This window comes from Panthera uncia, chromosome D4, assembly GCF_023721935.1.
Source record: "Panthera uncia isolate 11264 chromosome D4, Puncia_PCG_1.0, whole genome shotgun sequence".
Classification (NCBI taxonomy): Eukaryota; Metazoa; Chordata; class Mammalia; order Carnivora; family Felidae; genus Panthera; species Panthera uncia.
Genome location: NC_064807.1, coordinates 76,554,386 through 76,572,427, shown reverse-complemented (window position 1 = coordinate 76,572,427; position 18,042 = coordinate 76,554,386). Strand labels below are relative to the sequence as shown.

At 45.2% G+C, this 18,042-nt stretch overlaps 1 protein-coding gene across 1 annotated transcript in view; it reads left to right on the top strand.

Annotated features, from left to right (window-relative positions):
* The first annotated feature begins 341 nt into the window (after window positions 1-341).
* The window catches only part of BRINP1 (BMP/retinoic acid inducible neural specific 1), a 125,465-nt gene continuing 107,764 nt past the window's right edge, over window positions 342-18,042 (top strand). Inside the window, exon 1 of the mRNA XM_049627879.1 lies at window positions 342-602. Within this exon, the coding sequence (XP_049483836.1) occupies window positions 385-602 (218 nt within the window). The 5' untranslated portion in view covers window positions 342-384. The remainder of the gene's footprint in view (window positions 603-18,042) is intronic.

The following is an 18,042-nucleotide window of genomic DNA, read 5'->3' as shown; positions in this document are numbered from 1 at the left end:
CGTGCCGAGTGCCATGGTGTAGGCATCGAAGCCCATCCTCTGTTTTGCCCTTGAGGCGGCTGCATCCCTAAGAGGCTAAGCATTTGTCCGTGTTCACACACTATGTGAACGGCGAAGCAGGAACGCGAGCCCAGGTCTCCCCAGGTGCCGTGCTCTTAACCAGAAACATACTGGGTTTTGTAAACCTTGATACACTTTACTGTTATGATGTTATGAAGATGTTTTAACCACGTTTTTTTTTCTTTTCCTGTGTCTTTCTCTTCCTTTTGTTTTATTTTCTCTCTCTTTCTCTCTCTCTCTCTCTCTCTTTTTTTTTTTTACTCTTTCTCCTCAGGACTCCACAGAATGGAGCAAGAATGAGAGGAAAAAGGCCGGCAGAAAAGCATGAACTGGAGGTTTGTTGAGCTCCTCTACTTCCTGTTTGTATGGGGCCGTATCTCAGTGCAGCCCTCCCACCAGGAACCAGCTGGGACAGACCAACATGTCTCCAAGGAATTTGATTGGCTTATTTCAGACAGGGGGCCTTTCCACCACTCCAGGAGCTACCTATCCTTTGTGGAAAGACACCGTCAAGGATTTACAACCAGATATAAAATATACAGGTAAGATCTGGGTGAAGCTGGTCCCTGCCTCCCGCGCCTTTGATTCACAGAGTGCTTTTTGGCGTCCGGTGTTGGTAGGGCCTTGCCGCGTGGAGGACCGTCTGGGCCAAGGGATCGTGAGCCTTCGGCGGGTCGTTACTCGTCTTTTCACCTTGTTTTTGTACTTTGCACGAGAGATTGACAATGACAAGGAGAAGAGCAAATAGCTAACATTTATTGAGTGCTAACTGTGTGCCAAGCGTGGTGCTTTACTTTGTACACGCCATCTCATCTAAGGTTTCGTAATCGCCGTCGGAGGTAGATTCCATTTGTTCTCTCCACTGTATGCATGAAGTAACTGATCCTCAGCTAGGTGAAAGTATTTGCCTAAAGTCACACAGTCAGTAAGTGCTGGGATTGGGGTTCAAACCCCGTTTTATCGGTATCCGTGGTCACAGAATTTTTAATCAAATTCAGCTATAGGTAGTGTTGTTTGCAAATGCCACTGATGTGCCCGTATCCTTCCCAAACATACTCACACATCTGGAAACAAGTAGGGACTGTCCACGGACAATGTTTTCTTGAGCAGGTCTGAAGTGGCTCTTGACTTTTTAGAATGCCATTCATCCAAAAAGGACTCAGCCCCAAGTTTTTTTTCTCTTTGAAACCATCTGAGATTCTCCCCATTCCGGGCTTTCACCTTCTCTTTGATTCTTCCACAGCTCTCTACACTTACATCTCTTTCGTTTTAAACCGTCTGAAATTAGAGAGTGCCTTTTTGTGTTTCTTTCTTCCCTTACTAGAAGCTCTTGGAAGGCAGGACTTCCATGCAATTCATTTTTGGATCCGATCCCTTGAGTGATTTTTTTTTTTTTTTTGCTACGGTGTGTCAAAAGTGCACAATACGTGTTGTGTACTTAAATGAGTTGGAAAATGCCAAAAGCTCTCTAGAGGTATAATCTTTGTCTCAAGGTCAAGGAAGAAGGGGCACACCCTGACCCTCCTGGGCCAGTGAGAACAGGAGAGCTGGGGAACATGGTGGAGGAAAAGGATGCTGACTGCATCAGGGAAGGCTTGCGTTCAGGGCGTAAGTCTTTTTTTTTTGTATTTGGTATGAAAATAGACATGTCTCCCTTGCACATTTGGGGGCATTATGGATTAGGGATGTGAGATTCATGCAGCCTCTACCAGCTGTACCTGCCTGTGGCTTATGCTGAATATTCAAACCCTACTTTGGAAGTTGGCCCACTAGTGGCTGAGGTTCTGCAGCGGTTCTATCTATGAAAGAGTTCAGAGATGAGCCTTGAAGGGTGCTAAGCAATCAGAGAGTTACTGGGGAGAGGTGCTCTGAGCCTGATGGAAAGCAAGACACAAAGGAGCGTGGACATGGGGTGGGCAAGAAAAGGGGGAAGGAACACAAGGATGAAAAATTAGGGGTATTTCCTCTTTAAAAAGAGAAGAATACCAGAATTTTAAAAACGTAATTATTGGGGTGCCCGGGTGGCTTAGTTGGTTGAGCTGCTGACTTCGGCTCAGGTTGTGATCTCAGTTTGCGAGTTCGAGCCCTGCGTCGGGCTTTCTGCTATCAGCGCAGAGCCTGCTTTGGATTGCCCGTATCCTTCTCTCTCAGTCTCTCTCTCTCTTAAATAAAAAATAAATAAATAGATAGAAATGTAATTATTGATTCAGAAGCCCACTCCTGGGGACAACTATTCCTAAACTACCCAAGAACAATAGTTGTCTGCCTAATTTCAGAGTTGGATCCTTAACATAATTTCTGGCAGAATGCAGCCATTGCTATCTGTGAACACGCATAAACCAAATATGGGTGCTTCCCTGATTACTCAGCAGAATGCACCGGCATCTGAAATTCCTGGTGCTCGGAAAGATGGAGGCTGGAGATAAAGGATTGAGGGGAACGGGGCAAGTAGCGGAGATCTAGGAATGTTATCCTCTTTGTGTTTTGTCAGACGATAACTCCTTGGTTTCACATGTGGCTTTTGCTCCCACTTGAGCCTCCTGAAGCCACCTTCAAGTTGGATGACTGGGGTTCAAATTTCCTTTTTAAAGATCAGAAGGTGACTGACTTGAATAGAGTGAGGTAGCCGAGAAATGACGGAGTCTGGGGTGGAAACAAAGTCTGATTATAAATCCATAACCACGCCAATGAATACGGCAGAACTAAAGGCATCCGTTCATTATTTAGGAATGTTTCTTAGCGACTGCTGTATGCCTGGCCCGGTGTTAGACACTGGGGCTGTGTTGGCTTGAAGATGAGTAGTAATGATACAGTAGGAGGGCTATGCTTGAGTTTTAGACGGGAGCTATCCTGCATGTTAGATGATTAACATATGTTTGTGATTGCTGTTGAAATAACCTAGACTTCCGCGGATACCCTGAGTAGAACCATAGACACAAACGTTCGACAGTGGCAGCCTTTAATTGAGCACTTCGGATGTGCCATGAAAAGAGGCCATTCAATTCTCACAGCATCCTCTGTCAGGTAAGCAGTGCCTTGGCCTTTTATAGGTAGGAAGGCCAGGACTTGGGGAGGCGGAGTGCATTGACCCACTCGGTGGGACCCATGGACACATTCCTTGTGGTAAGGAACAGGAGCTGGGGTCCAAACACAGACCTGCCTGACCCCAAAGCCCTCCTTCCAGCCACTGTGCTGCATGGCTGCCCCTCCCCCAAGCCCGGTGCCCCAACGTCGAGTGTGTCAGAGTTCTGAAGGGAGTCTTGCAAACATTTTTCCTCCCAACTGCTTTGTGAACCTTTGGGGTTGGTTTTTGAGATGCTAAGAAGTGAAAGGTTGCTAGTGAGGTTGGGGGTCAGGACATCTGGATACTAACTCTAGCTTTCTGGGCATTGGTCTTGTGACATTAGTCAGGCTCCCTCCTCTCCTGGATCCTGCTTTCTTCGTCTGTCAAATGGTAGCCTTGAAATACATCAGTGGTTTTCAACCTGTGCTCTTGGAAATCTTGAGGATCGATTAAAGAAGTCAAAAAAGCCACTTTAGTGTGGGAAGATAGGCAAAGTGTGTGTGTGTGTGGGGGGGGGGGTGCTCAGGCAGGATCCCCCCCCAGCTGTGCACAGCGCTTACACAAGAGAAGGTCTGACTCTGCTGTTTTCACGGTCTGATTTTACGTATCCTTTCCGTTGGATCCCACTGCTAAAGCAAAGTGTGCGGTCATCCAACAGGCTGATTTCTACCATGCTTTCTAGTTCTAAAATTAAGTATAAGATTTAACCAAGGTCACATGGTTAATTAAATGATGGAGTTCACCCCAGAAGTCAGGCCCCTGGTCATCTAGTTATTCCTTCCTTCCTCTATTTAATCTTCAAATAATTATTAAGTACCAGCAACAGGCCCAGCACTGTGTTTGGTACAGATGATATAATGATGAGTACAATGAACATGGTCCCTGCTCTCATAGGAGAGACTGACATTGATTAAACACACACACACACACACACACACACACACACACAATAAGTGCTACAAAGGAAAAAAGAGCAGAGTAGGTGTAACTGGGAGATCATTAATACTGTAAACCTTGATCTGGAACCAGTTTCTTACATGCAAAGATTAAGTGGGGCTCCTATCATAATCTGCACGTGTACCCACATGCAAATAAGTACCCAGAGACATGGTGCCCATCCAGGCCAGGTTCAGACCAGAGCCAAAGCCAGCTAGGACATACTCATCAGGATAATAGTCAATTGACACTTTGTCCTCATTGAGTGCTGCTTTGTGGAAACACGAAACCGGTGATTTCCAGTGTGCCTTCTTATGTGCTAATGTGAACATAGCGTATTAGACAATAGACTTTTGCATCATGAAAGAAAGGCTTTCTCCAGGAATGCGCCATATTGTCTTATGCTGGAGAGCCAGCTTTATTGAGGTGTCTAGTCTTCAAGCTTTGGCCAGTTCACCCCACCCTGAACCCATGGCGGGCCCCAGGATGATCTGGGAGCTTCAGAAAGAAAAAAAGTCTGAGAGGAGGTCTGCTCTCTGCACTTAAGTGGGGTAAGGCCATTTCTTCCCTTTCTTTCCTCATGCATATGCACACAGAGGCTGGTTTCAGCCCATAGAATCATGGTGGGGAGTCCGTGCCAATGGCAAGGATGGGAACCTTTCCCATTAAATCCCAGCAGAAGTCTTCTCTCACGTTGTTTCACAAGCAAAGCAATAATATGTGTACAGGCAGTGGTTTGGGTGCATGAGGCACACGCTCTGTCATGCGTAAGTCTCAGCTGCCACATGGAGGGAAGGCTGGGCCATTTCCTGCCTGAACCTGCCAGTGTCGTTGAACTTGAAGTCAGGGAACCTGGGTGCTGGCCCACCTCTCCTGCCTCCTTCGTGCGTGCTTTTGGCCAAATAATGGACCTTTTGGAGCTTGTTTCTTCATCTGTAAAACGAGACTGTTAGTGAAGGTGATCTTCAAGGTCCTTGCCTTTTCTGAAATTCCATGATTCCATGAAATAATGTCCCCTGAGGATTTAGCCTGGGGTAGTGGAGAAGAGTGGACTTGGAGTCTGGAAACTTTGTTTATTTTTGAGCCACTTTCTAGCTTTCTCGTCCTGGGCCGAGGCATTCATGCATATTCACTCATTCATACATCAGTTGCTGTAAAATTTAGCTCTGGTCATAATGCCATGAGCTGTGCTACGATTTAGTGATCCCGAAATGACCAAGAGAAAACAGTGAGGCATATACCCTCACAAACACACATTCATGTGCACAACCTGTAGTGCCCGGCCCCTCCTCCACCAGACTTGGAGTTGAGGGTAGAAGGTAGAAGAAACATACAAGTCAATAAACAAACAGTTATCGTTCCATGGACAGGAATGGGTAAGGAACGGCTCAGATCCTCAATTTTCTCCTCTGTAGAAAGGGATAATGATGTCTGGCCTACCTAGTAGGTCAAATGAGGTAAAGTTTGTGTAGGACTGCTTTATGAAATTTAAATGTTCTTCTAGCTACAAATGTTTTTTTTTTTTTTTCATTAAGGCTCTAAGTCATCATTCTAAAAAGAAATCATTGATTTTCACTTTCTGCTAAGCCCATACATATATTAGTCATTAAATACTCACAGCCCTTCTGGGAGGGAAATACTATTATTGTCCATATTATGAATGAGAATACTAAGGCACCAAGAGGGTAAGCAAATTGTCCAGGGTCACACATCTGGAAAGTGGCACAGCTGGGAATCAGAAGCGGGCCTCTGAGACCCCACAAGAGCCCTTACCTTATGCTGTCATGACTCTCTCTGGTTTTTAGTTACCTGGTTCACCATCAAATACTGAGAAACTCCTTTTGCCAGTGGGCAAATTGCAACCTCTTTGAGGCTCAGTTTTCTCATTTGTAAGATGGAGCTAATATTAAATGCCTTGTGTGCTTGTGGTAAGAAGTAACTTTGATATCAAACGTGTAGAGCTTGGGGCGCCTGGGTGGCTCGGTCGGTTAAGCGTCCGACTTCGGCTCACGTCATGATCTCATAGTCCGTGAGTTCGAGCCCCGCGTCGGGCTCTGTGCTGACAGCTCGGAGCCTGGAACCTGTTTCAGATTCTGTGTCTCCCTCTTTCTCTGCCCCTCCCCTGTTCATGCTCTGTCTCTCTCTGTCTCAAAAATAAATAAACGTTAAAAAAAAAACCATGTAGGGCTTGAAATTTTGCAGGACCTGTATAAATTCGACTTGACCCCTTTACCTCAGAGGGCCGACTACATTGCTAAAAATTATTTATTTTGTTCTTGAGACGATTTAGAAGTCAGTCTGGTCTGAAAAAGCTCCGTTTGGTCCAAAGATGTTTCCTGCCTTTTTGGATTTTATTTTCTGTTTATTTTTTTCCCTGACTTTGCAATCATCAGTAATGGGAAAATGTAGCAATTATTTCGGGGGCGTACTTAATAGAAAAATTATAGAACCCTTTGTACACTTGGTTCTGGAGAGTCAGGGCGGAGGGGAGATACTGACAATGGCAGGCACTATGCCGCAAGAGGTGCTTTCAGATTGAGTGGTTTTCCCTGCAGGTTGCTGAGCAAGTGATTTGTGGCTTATGGTGCACCTTCCTTTGAGCCCAAAATAAGTACCTAAAAGTTGAATGTAAATCGAATCCTGGGAAACCAAGTCTGATTGCCTAACTGTCTTGCATAGTTATTTCAGACTTGCATGAATCTCAGTTCTAATCTGATATCCTAATGGTTCCCTGACGTATTTCACAAAAATATCTATAGTAGGTTTTGCGGTAAAGCTACTTGGCTGAATGAATGGGGCTGGGGCTAGGTGGACGGTCTCCCTCAGATGAATGAGATGCGGTCCTTACCCAGAAATCATTCAAGAGTATCTGTTGGGTACCTAGGTATGCCAGATGCTGTGCACTGGGGAACCAATAAAGTACAAGGTAGAGTGGTCCCTGCCTTCTAGGAGCTTACAGACAAGCGGTAGCAATGGAGAGGTCTGCCACTGCACCACTCAGGATGCTTGTGGCTGAACTTGAAAGGAAACCAGCAGCCTCTGGATTCCAGACAGGATCTTAGTATCCCATGGTGCCAGTGTTAGATTTCTATTAGCATAGGGAAATTGAGTCTAAATCAGCATTTCTTAAAGTAGATTATATAGAACTCCAGCTCAGTGCGATGTTAAAAGGTGTTTTTTGGAACGGCAACAAAAAAGATCCCACAGTCAAATAAATGATAACAATGATGGCAAGTTCATTGCTAGCATTGAAAGCTTACCAAGGGTCCAGTATGAACACACTGAGTATAAATTATTCCGACTGATTGATCCTTCCAGTCATTCTGTGCACTAGGTATTGTCATCATCTCTGTTTACATAACTTCTCCAAGGAAAGAGAGCTAATTTCTGGGAGAGTAGGCTATGTCACAGGTAAGCAGATTCCAGAGCCTGTGTGTTTAACCGTTGTTAACCATTGCTTCCCAAATTTGATCAAATCTCTTTGACCTTGCAAGCTCTTATTCTCAGAGGTATTAGAATTCTAACAGCAGGTTTAAGGAGTTGCTGGTTCTACCTGGCTTTGAGTCTTCCCCTTTTGGACACCAGCCTGTGTCAAAGCTCTTTTTTTTTTTTTTTAATGTTTATTTATTTTTTTGAGACAGAAAGAGAGCATGAGCTGGGGTGGGGCAAGAGAGAGAGACAGAGACTGAGGATCTGAAGTGGGCTCTGTGCTGACAGCAGAGAGCCCAGGGTGGGGCTCAAACTCGCAAACCAAACTGCGAGATCGTGACCTGAGTCTAAGTCTGATGCTTAGCCACCCAGGCTAAGACACCCACCTGTGTCATAGCTCTTAAAGGGACACCTCTTTAACTTGGAGAGCTAGCACTTGGCCAAGGAAGTGGGACAGTGATTGCCAGTCGGGGGTGATTTTGCTCTCTAAAGGGACATTTGGAAATGTCTGGGGGCATTTTTGGTTGCCACAGTTGGTTATGCAAATGGGTGCTGCCAGCATTTAGAGGTCAGGGATCAGGGACACTGCTAAACATCTGATAACGTACAAATAGCTCTCTGCAGCAAAGAATGATCTGACACATAATGTCAGTAGTGTTGAGGTAGAGACATTCTGCTCTGGAGCAAGTATTTTTGGAACAAAAGGAAAAGGGCTGGTGAGAAGGATATTGGAATAAATAGTCTTAGAATTTGGTCTTCATGAGTTTGAGTTGGAATGCTTGCAATATAGACATCAGTGTAATGGCCACGTTCCCAAAGAGTCTGGCTGCAGGACCAAAGGGGAAGTGATTTTGCATGTTTCAAGACATGGCCTCAGACCAGAGTGCAAGTTAATGCATTTAGGAAGGTGAATCAATTTTTGCTTCCTGCTGCAGAGAGGCAGTATTTAAGGGAAACCAGTTTTCTCCTCCAGAAACAAACAAACAAACAAACAAACAAAAAACAATCTCCATTCTTCTAGAAGGCCTGGGAGATCTGGTGGGTTTCTCCTCTGACTACAGAATTCCTTAGGAAGTAAGATGTTTACGCTCTGTTGCTAGGTTCAGATATACATGGCCTGAGTTATTAAAAACCAGTTTGGACCAAGTGGGTTAACAGACACTTTTTATCCCTTTAAGAGCATGCCCAGTAGGTATGGAAGAAGATGAGAGTGGGACAGTGTCCCCTGTTGATAGTTATCAACTATAGCCACTTAAAGAGTGGTGTCACTGGTGAGAACCATTACCCTATACCCTCCCCCTACATTGTCCCTCATTTAATCCAAATTTCTGATCAACTTCTCCCTGAATAGAGAGGGTTGGGGAAGGATACACAGCAAACACGCCCCTGGCCACGTGGAGTCGATTCAAAGATAATCTTTTGTGTTGATTATTTAAAATTGATCTTCCACTTCCAAGAATGATAGCTTTATTGCTACCAAATTGCTACCTTTGCTATCCTTTATCTTTTTGCTGCCTTGTCATTACTGAGCTGACTTCGTGAGCTGCAAACTTGAGTTTGCTTCGATCTTGGCCAAGCAATGACCCAGCTTTAGTGAGAAGCAATGACCGAAAATGGACAGGCTTGTACACCTGCCTCACACGGAGCTGCCGACACCAAACATGTCCACTGTTAGGACCTGGGGAATTTGGAAGGGAGGAGAGACAGGCCTTGCAGCTTCAGACTCCACGCTCCAAACCTTGGCCAAGGAAGCAGGAACTGGATCCATGATCTGGAGCACCCAGCAGCTTTGTCCTTCCTTTGAAAAATGTTTACTGATCTCCAAACTCCTACCAGCGGGGGGCGCTGCACTGTTCCCTTGGGGTTAAGAAGGGGAAACTTTGATCCCTGCCCTCAAGGAATTCATTATATCTTGGGGAAAATTGACTGAAAGACAAATGAGCACAGTGCATGTGTTAAGTTCCCTGGGTGAGCAATGCCCTTGGTGCTGTGTTTGGGGGTGGGGGGGCTTCCCCTAGCAATGGGGTTGTGACGGTGGGGAAGTGTGGGCTGAAAAGACAAGTCTAAGAAGGCATCCTAGAGGAACGGGCATTGAACTCAGTGTTCAAGGACGATTAGGAATTTGTGAGAAGGCTGTCAAAAGAAAAGCAGCCCAGGCAGATGGAGGAGAGTCTGCAAAGATAAGAGGTAGGAGAAAGCCTAGATCTATAGGTGTGTGTGTGTGTGTGTGTGTGTGTGTTGCAGTGACTTAGGGCATAAGGCTGAAGAGCAGCTTGGAGGCAACAGTGAAAGAGATTTGGAATGGCAAATTGATTTCAACCAAACTCTAGCTAATTGTCAGAATATTACTAGACACCTATTTAGAGCAATGCTTTTTCTTTCTGTTGGTTTTACATTTCTTAACCCTGACTCATCTTCATTTTCTTTTCATATTGACACTCAATAAACAGATATAGACGCAGTACAGACAGAGCTAAAGATGTATGATTGAAATGAAAATTCATGAAAAAAAATACTTAACCTTGGTACATGTGATATATTTTGATATTTACTGTTCTTTTCCATTCTGCCTATTCCTTTCTGATTCATTTATTTTTTTCAATTCTTTTTAATGTCTATTTATTTTTGAGGGACAGAGAGAGACAGAGCATGAGCAGGGGAGGGGCAGAGAGAGGGGAGACACAGACTCTGAAGCAGGCTCCGGGCTCTGAGCTGTCAGCACAGAGCCTGATGCGGGGCTTGAACTCATGAGCCGTGAGATCATGACCTGAGCCGATTTCAACCTCCACCTGTGGAGTGGGCCTTACAGTCTGAAAGACACTGACTTTGAGTCTATACTGTGGTCAGTTGGGGCTCAGAGGACAGTTGTGCCGGGTTTGATTCTCAGAGTTTGCCATGGGCTCAGGTTAGAACCTGTGCCTTTCCTGATGTGGGCAACAGAATGATGAAGTGTTTGGAACATGGGATGGACGTGGTCTGATAATGCATTTAGAAATACCGCGCTGGCTGCAGCGTGCCGACTGAGTGGAAGAGAGTAAGAGAGAAGGGTTCGGAAGCTGTGGCAATAATTCAAGGGAGAGGAAGGGAGCGCCTGAGCCAAGACGGAGGCAGTAAAGATGGAGTTCATTAACTCCCAAGTACGACTCAGTGCCACCAGGAGAGTTCCTCCGGACCTACCCGTCAGGCAGTCCTCTTCCCGGGCTACAACCAGACTTACCTGCCCCAATTCCATTCTTGGCACCCTTTGGCAGGATGCATTTTTTTATGTACAATTCAACAGCTGCTGGATACTTTTGTATCCCTTATGAAAGGAATCAGAATACCCAGGCTTCTGCCTCCAGGCCGTTTCTTTATCTCTCAAGGCCTTCCTTCTGGGCCTAAGAATTACTGAGTCTCATTAGCGGTGGATTCCCAGACTGGCTTGGAGGAAGGCTTTGCAGCCCAGCCTTTATCTGTGCCTGGCTTGTCTCTGCAAACCTCAGTGGAAACTTCCAGCCCCAAGTCAGTCTCTAAGCCTATGTGAACTTAAACCAGTCGCTATACTTGAGCGACGGGAAGGAAATCTTTAGATTCAAGCCGATTTTGGTTTGAATCCTGGCTCTGTCATTTCCCACCTATGAGATCCGGGGTGTGTTGCCGAAACTTTCTGACCTCAACTTGTCTATCTGTAACATGGGGAGACATTCCATAATTGTAAAGATTTGAGAAGATAACAAAGGATCACATTTAGCACAGAACAAGTGCTTGAGGACGGGTAGTTAAAATCAATATCCGAAGCACCATTCCCTGGAAATTCAGCAACAGGGACTCCGAGAAGGTTTGCAGGAGACCTCCGACAGCAGGAGGGGTCTGAGGTCTGCGTGGAAGAGGTGTCCTAGGATGACAACACTGGCTCCATTCTTAGACCAAGAGGACACTTGTTAGGAAGCAGATAAAAAGGAACAGAAAGAGGAAGATTTCTGATACCCTGAAGCACGTGCGGCAGGGATCCAGAGGCTACATACTGACAAGGTACCCTTAAGCTAGCAGCAGGCGTTGATTCATGTAAACAGCACACATCCCATGATTTGCAAACGTCTAACTTATTAATCAGCCCAGGTGATGGGGCGCAGTCTGCCATATCTCATCTTCCAGTGCCCGCTGCACGGTGTCCACCAGGTTTCTTTGATGTGTCATGCTCAGGAGACGTTGATCCCCGAGGGATGGCTTTTCGCCCAGGCACCTTCCGGCCATCAGCCGCATTTCAGAACGGGGTGTGGTTGTGTGGTGGGGGTAACTCTACTTCTTTTCAAATTGCCTGCGTGTTATCCAGAGAAGGTCAGCAAGGTGCAGCCTCCATCCCTGAGCACTTGTGACATCCTGTCTGTGACTCTAGCGTGACATCCAGTCTTACATTCCATTTGTGAGGGGAGGTGTGGCTTGTGTGGGCAGGAAGGAATGGAATACAAACGATATGGGTCTCTGCACCGCCGAATGGTTTGGGATTGTACTATTTGGGAAGGAATTGCTCACCTGTGCATTAATTCAACCTATATTGGCTGAGTCTCTGTGTTGTGCAAGAACTGTAGGAGCGTCTGATGCCAACGAAGCAGTACTAATCCACACCCTGAGGAGCACCGGAGGGGAGCTGGTGAGAGATAGACAGTAAGGAGTCACATTGCTCCCTCCTCTAGGAGTGCTGGGGAAGAAGAAGAATATTGAGTGGTGCTGCGAAGAAGGGGCACTTCTGGTGGTCTTGCAAGATTAAGGAAGGATTTCAAAAAGAGGATTTTTATTCTTGTTTTAACTTGAGATCTGGACAGTAGAGTTAGACGTAAGAAGGTAGTGTGTGTGTGTGTGTGTGTGTGTGTGTGTGTTGAGGTCGTGTCCAGAAAGGGACAGACTTATCCTGGGGTCTGCAGTAAGTCACTGTGAGTGACAGGCAGAGAAAATGTTAGCATGCACGCCAGAGAAGTGAGCTGGGGACTAGGTCATGGAGCCCTATGTATGTTACATAAAAGACATTGAACTTTATCCTAACATGGTGCCTTCCACACTTTCTCATTTCAGGATGTTCTGAGTGATTTTGTTATGGTTCCTGTAGGAACCAGGGAAATACTAATTCTGTTTATTGAGTAGTTACGTTCAAACAACTTAATGAAATATTTATGTCCCCAAAAGTTTAGTGGCCATTTGAAAAATGATGTGTGCAAATCTAAAGAAAAAGCCGTATTTTAATTTTATTCTTTTTTAAAAAAATTTTTTTTAACGTTTATTTTTGAGAGAAAGAGACAGAGCATGAGTGGGAGAGGGGCAGAGAGAAAGGGAGACACAGAACTGGAAGCAGGCTCCAGGCTCCGAGCTGTCAGCACAGAGCCCGATGCGGGGCTCGAACTCACAGACCGCGAGATCATGACCTGAGCTGGTCAGACGCTCAACCAACGGAGCCACCCAGGCACTCCTAATTTTATTCTTAAATAACCACAGCTTCAGGGTGCCTGGGTGGCTCCGTTGTTTGAGTGTCCGACTTCGGCTCAGGTCATGATCTCGCGGTCTGTGAGTTCAAGCCCCACATCAGGCTCTGTGCTGACTGCTCAGAGCCTGGAGCCTGTTTCGGATTCTGTGTCTCCCTCCCTCTCTGCCCCTCCCCCGCTCATGCTCTGTCTCTCTCTGTCTCAAAAATAAACAAGCATTAAAAAGAAAATAATAACCACAGCTTTTCCTACATATGCTTTGCAAATGGATACTGCCCCTCTCATTTCCTATTCCTCGTTAATTTTTCTGTGGTACTTTGTAGTTGTATCAACTGCTAAAAATCCACCTTAATGAAGATAGACCATATGAAAGAAAGGTTTGTATATGTTTATACAACATATGTTTTAATGTTGAAACTGTATACTATTTCAGGTTAGTAATTTTGCGGATGCCCAATAAATGGCAAATACCCCTCCCTTCTCTCGAACATTTATAACATCCCCTGTGTCCCCATGAGTTTTCTCTGTAGCATCTCAGCACACAATTCAGGAATCATGTCCTAAGGACAATGGGGAGCTCTTTAGAGGATTTTGCCCAGATGGAGAGCATGTCACATTGTCACCACTGGAAGGTGACTGCTGCTAAAATGGGGAGAGTAGACTGATGGGGGAAAGTTGGGAAAGGGTGCAAAATGTATAACAGGGAACAGGAAGGCTATGGCAGTGACCCAGGTAAGAGAGGAAGGTGTCTTGGACTAAAGTAGCATCAATGGGGATTTGAGATATATGTATTTTTTAATTTTTATTTTGAAACGGGCAAGAAGTTGCAAAGACAGTAAAAGGGGGTCTCATGTACTTTTTCCCCAGTTTCCCCCAATGGTTACATCTAATATAACTATAATATCATATCATATCATATCATATCATATCATATCATATCATATATCAAAACCAAGAGATTGATATTGGTACAATGGATGGGTATCATTCTGCATCATTTTATCACACGTGTAGATTCATGTAACCATCGCCACCATCAAAACGCCATCACCACGAAGATCTCATGCGCTATCCCTTTATTATCACACCTCTCCCTCCTCCCCTGCCATCGTTAACCCCAGACACTCACTGATTTGTTCTCCACCTCTATGAGTCCCTTATTTCAAGAAATGCCGTACAAATGAAATCATAACTTGAGGTACGTTAAGGTGATGGAAGTATCAGTATTGGAATTCGAAGGTTGCAAAGGACTTGGCAAGATCACACCTGAAGTGGCGAATCACTGGATCCGGGTCAAACAGGAAAAAGAGACAGGGAGCATTTTTCATAGGGTCAGTTGTGTGGGTGGTGGTGCTTTCCATCAAGATAAGCAACCCTGTAAGGCAAAGAGACTCTGGGGTTGTGTGTGATTGAAGATGACGAGTCAGCTTTGCAACTGGTAAATTGAAACTAGCCATGACATCCAAATGGAGACTTAGCAAGCGGTTGTATAAATGGCTCTGGCCCTTCGATAAAAAAATATATGGTATTCGGCATCATCAGGTTACCGATAGCGATTGTTAGATGTCCCCTAAGGATGTGTTCACTCAGAGGAGCCTGCTTAGCATGTGCAGAGAAAAACACTGAGTGGCTGAGGACTGGCCGATGGTGGAGGAGGGCAGTCAGGGACATCTGGTACCACGGAAGCTACAATAAATGAATGTTTTAAGAAGGAAGATGTGGGTAATCAGGGGCCATGGTTTCTGATAGAGAACATCAAGTGAGAACTGAAAATAGCCTTTTGTGCTTAAAATCTTGACCTTGGCAAGAGATGTTTAAATATAATGTTGGGGACAGGAGCCAGATTGCAGTGGTTGAGAAGTAAGTGAGAAACAAGGAAGTAGACTTTTTTTTTTTTTTTAAGAATCATAACTAAGAAAGAGAGCAGAGAGGTTTTTGTTGTTCTTTGGTTTCTAAGGGAGGAGACCATTAAGAAAGGGAGGTTCTGAGTGGAGTTATTTGTGATGAAGCGTTTCCTGAAGAGGCAGGGAGGGAGGTAAAGCATCCATGGAGGTAAAAGGAGGGACAGCTTTCAGCTGAAGTAGGAAGAAAGAAAGGAAAGAGAGCGTGTGGGTGCAAATCTATTGATTTTATTCAGGATTTGAAAGGACTTCCCACGGCCTCTGTTCTCTTTGTGAAGTAGAAATCCAATGTGAAACCAATTGCTGAGGAAGGGGGACTTGGGGAGTGCCAAAAAGAGTTTGGAGTGTTTTGAAGTCATTGGTCTGTAGAAAGGTAGAAGGATCTGATTAAGGAAATATACAAAGATCACCAGGAAGCATTGAGGGCTCTGATAATGTTGATAACCATCAACTGATAAGGGCTCTAGTCTGTGCAGCTGGGCTATTGTTCTCCAAAAGAACTGAACTTTTGAGGTAAGAGCATGCATGGTGGACGGAGGTTCAAATGGGGTGGGGGTTTGCCAAGTAGACAAGATGGAAGAGTAATTGTGTAGCGGTTGAAAGTATTGGCGAAAAGTAAACAGATGGATCATTGGAATTAAGTCGATCTAGAAAGAAGTGAAGACATTAGATCGTGGGTAGAGGGAAAGGAGATCGTCACGGGCCCGGAGGTCTTAAAGAGGTAGGGAGCGGGTGTTGTGACGGACAAGTCCGAGAATGAATCTTTTGATATGATATGTCAGAGTTAAGGGACTTTGGGAGATGACACATTCTAGGAGTAACCATGGCAGGAAGTAGGGGCTGGAAGAGGGAGGAAATGGAGATCATTGGAGTGGAATAGGTCAAGGGGCCGAGAGGCTGAGGGTATTGGATTCTAGTCACATGGGGTGAAGGGAGAACGTGGGGGTGAAGAGACGGTGTGAAAATCACGTGCTCAGGTGTTTATTTAACATGAGAGCGCTCTTTGGAGGCTGGTTATTGAACACAAAAAGGAAGAAATGAAGGAAGAGAATGGGGTAGATAACTCCATCTACGACAGAAGATTTGCATTTGAGTCTTTTTTCTTTCTCCATTAGATCTTTGAATAACGATCTATTCTCTCTGAGCCTCAATTTTCTTTTCCTTAAAGAGGAACTTAAAATCTGTACCTCCCCCCACAGAGCTGTAGAATGTGATGCTCAAGAGAGAAAGTGGAAGTGGGGGGCCTGGGTGGCTCAGTTGGTTGAGTGTCCAACTTTGGCTCAGGTCACGATCTTGCAGTTTGTGAGTTTGAGCCTTGCATCGGGCTCTGTGCTGACAGCTCAGAGCCTGGAGCCTTCTTTGGATTCTCTCTCTCTCTCTCTCTCTCTCTCTCTCTCTCTGCCTCTTGCCTGCTCACACTCTGTCTCTCTCTCTCACATGCAAAAATAAATAAACATTAAAAAGAGAGAGAGAGAAAGAGAGAAATTGGAAGTAAATGTGCTTGGTAACCCCTGCACCTTCGTGTAGATACGGACCCTATTGTTCCTGTCTACTGGCCCCCAAGGACTGGCTTTGGATTCCTTCCACAGCACTGATGGAAGATAGTGCGTTGGTACCTAATAATTGCATTTGAATGGCCTGATTTCAGAATATCATTTTAGGATAACAAAATGAATGACAGCTGTAATATCAGAGACGAACCATTGGATGTCCTATCTTTTAGATGTCCAGAATAAATGTGCGAGAACAGTTGACCCAGACAAATTGACCGATGAAGGGTAACTTGTACTTCAACATAATGAGTTCAATATTCTTTTGATTTACAAAAAGGCGCTGGGGCACCCAAGCCTGGGATGCTTGTCAGCAAAAGGGAAATTTAGATAGTATTGCACTTACTATAGACAACGCAGAGTTTTAATTCTGTAACAGCTTCAGCTCAAGCTGCATTTACGCCATCATCATCATTATTATTAAGAAGGAGAGGGAAGTGGCTGTTAGAGATGAAGGGCTTCCGAAGGGAGAATGTTCAGGAAGCAGAATCCCCTCACCCTTGGTGTTGAGCAGAAATGAATAGGATGTTGGGGGAAATTCCATAACAGAATCCAGTTGAAATTCGTTCCGGAGCCAAGAACAACATTGAAAAATAAAAGCACTTACAGAATGGAACGAAGAAACCAGTTTGACGTGATCCTGAATATATTAATAACTACATTACCTAGTAATGTTAAATGGTCAAGTTAAATCATTTGATCCTCATAACAATCCTGGGCGATGGCTTCTACCTCTAGCCCCACTTTACAGATGAGGAAATAGAGCTTCACAGAAGCATTCTGCCCAAGGTCACACAGCTGGGAGGTAGCATGACTGTGATTCAGACCCAGGCAGTCTGGGTCCACAGTCTGTGCTCGTGACCATGGGCTGTGCAGAGTGCTGGGGAGGGAGAGCAGCCATGGGAACCAAGGAGCTTGTGCCCTGCCCCATCCTCGATACTGAATCATCTTATGACCTAGGGAACTTTCCTTTTCTCAATTTTTTTTTTTAATTTTATTTTTGAGACAGGGGGAGACAGAGCATGAACAGGGGAGGGTCAGAGAGAGGGAGACACAGAATCTGAAACAGGCTCCAGGCTCTGAGCTGTCAGCACAGAGCCTGATGCGGGGCTTGAACTCACGGACCGTGAGGTCATGACCTGAGCCGAAGTCGGCTGCTTAACCACTGAGCCACCCAGGCACCCCGGAACTTTCCTTTTCTAACGCTGTGCAGTTCTCACTTCACCTCCTCCTTTTTTCTTTCCACTATTCTCCCTGTTCCTTTTCTTCCTGTTCAAATACACCTTCGGTATGTAATGCTTTAAAGTTCACAAGACACGTTCCCATCTGAGATAGGTACCGCTGTCCCCCGTTTTGAAGATGAGGTAGCCAAAGGTTTGGGCGGCTGAATGGTTGATCTGGGATGACATGTCTGGAAGGGGTAAAACATTGACTTGTATCCAAGCCTTCCGGCACCTCTTTCAGTGCTGGTTTTAACTGCCCCTCAGCTACCTTTTCGTTTGATGAGCGCTTCTTTTCACTGGTACTCAGTGTAGACACATCCTTGGTGCTGGTTGCAGTACTTTTGGAGAGAGAATGGCAGAGTTTTGCAAACAGGGAGTACTTTACTTTGTACCTGCATAAGGATTCCAGAGGTGCTATTTGAAAGA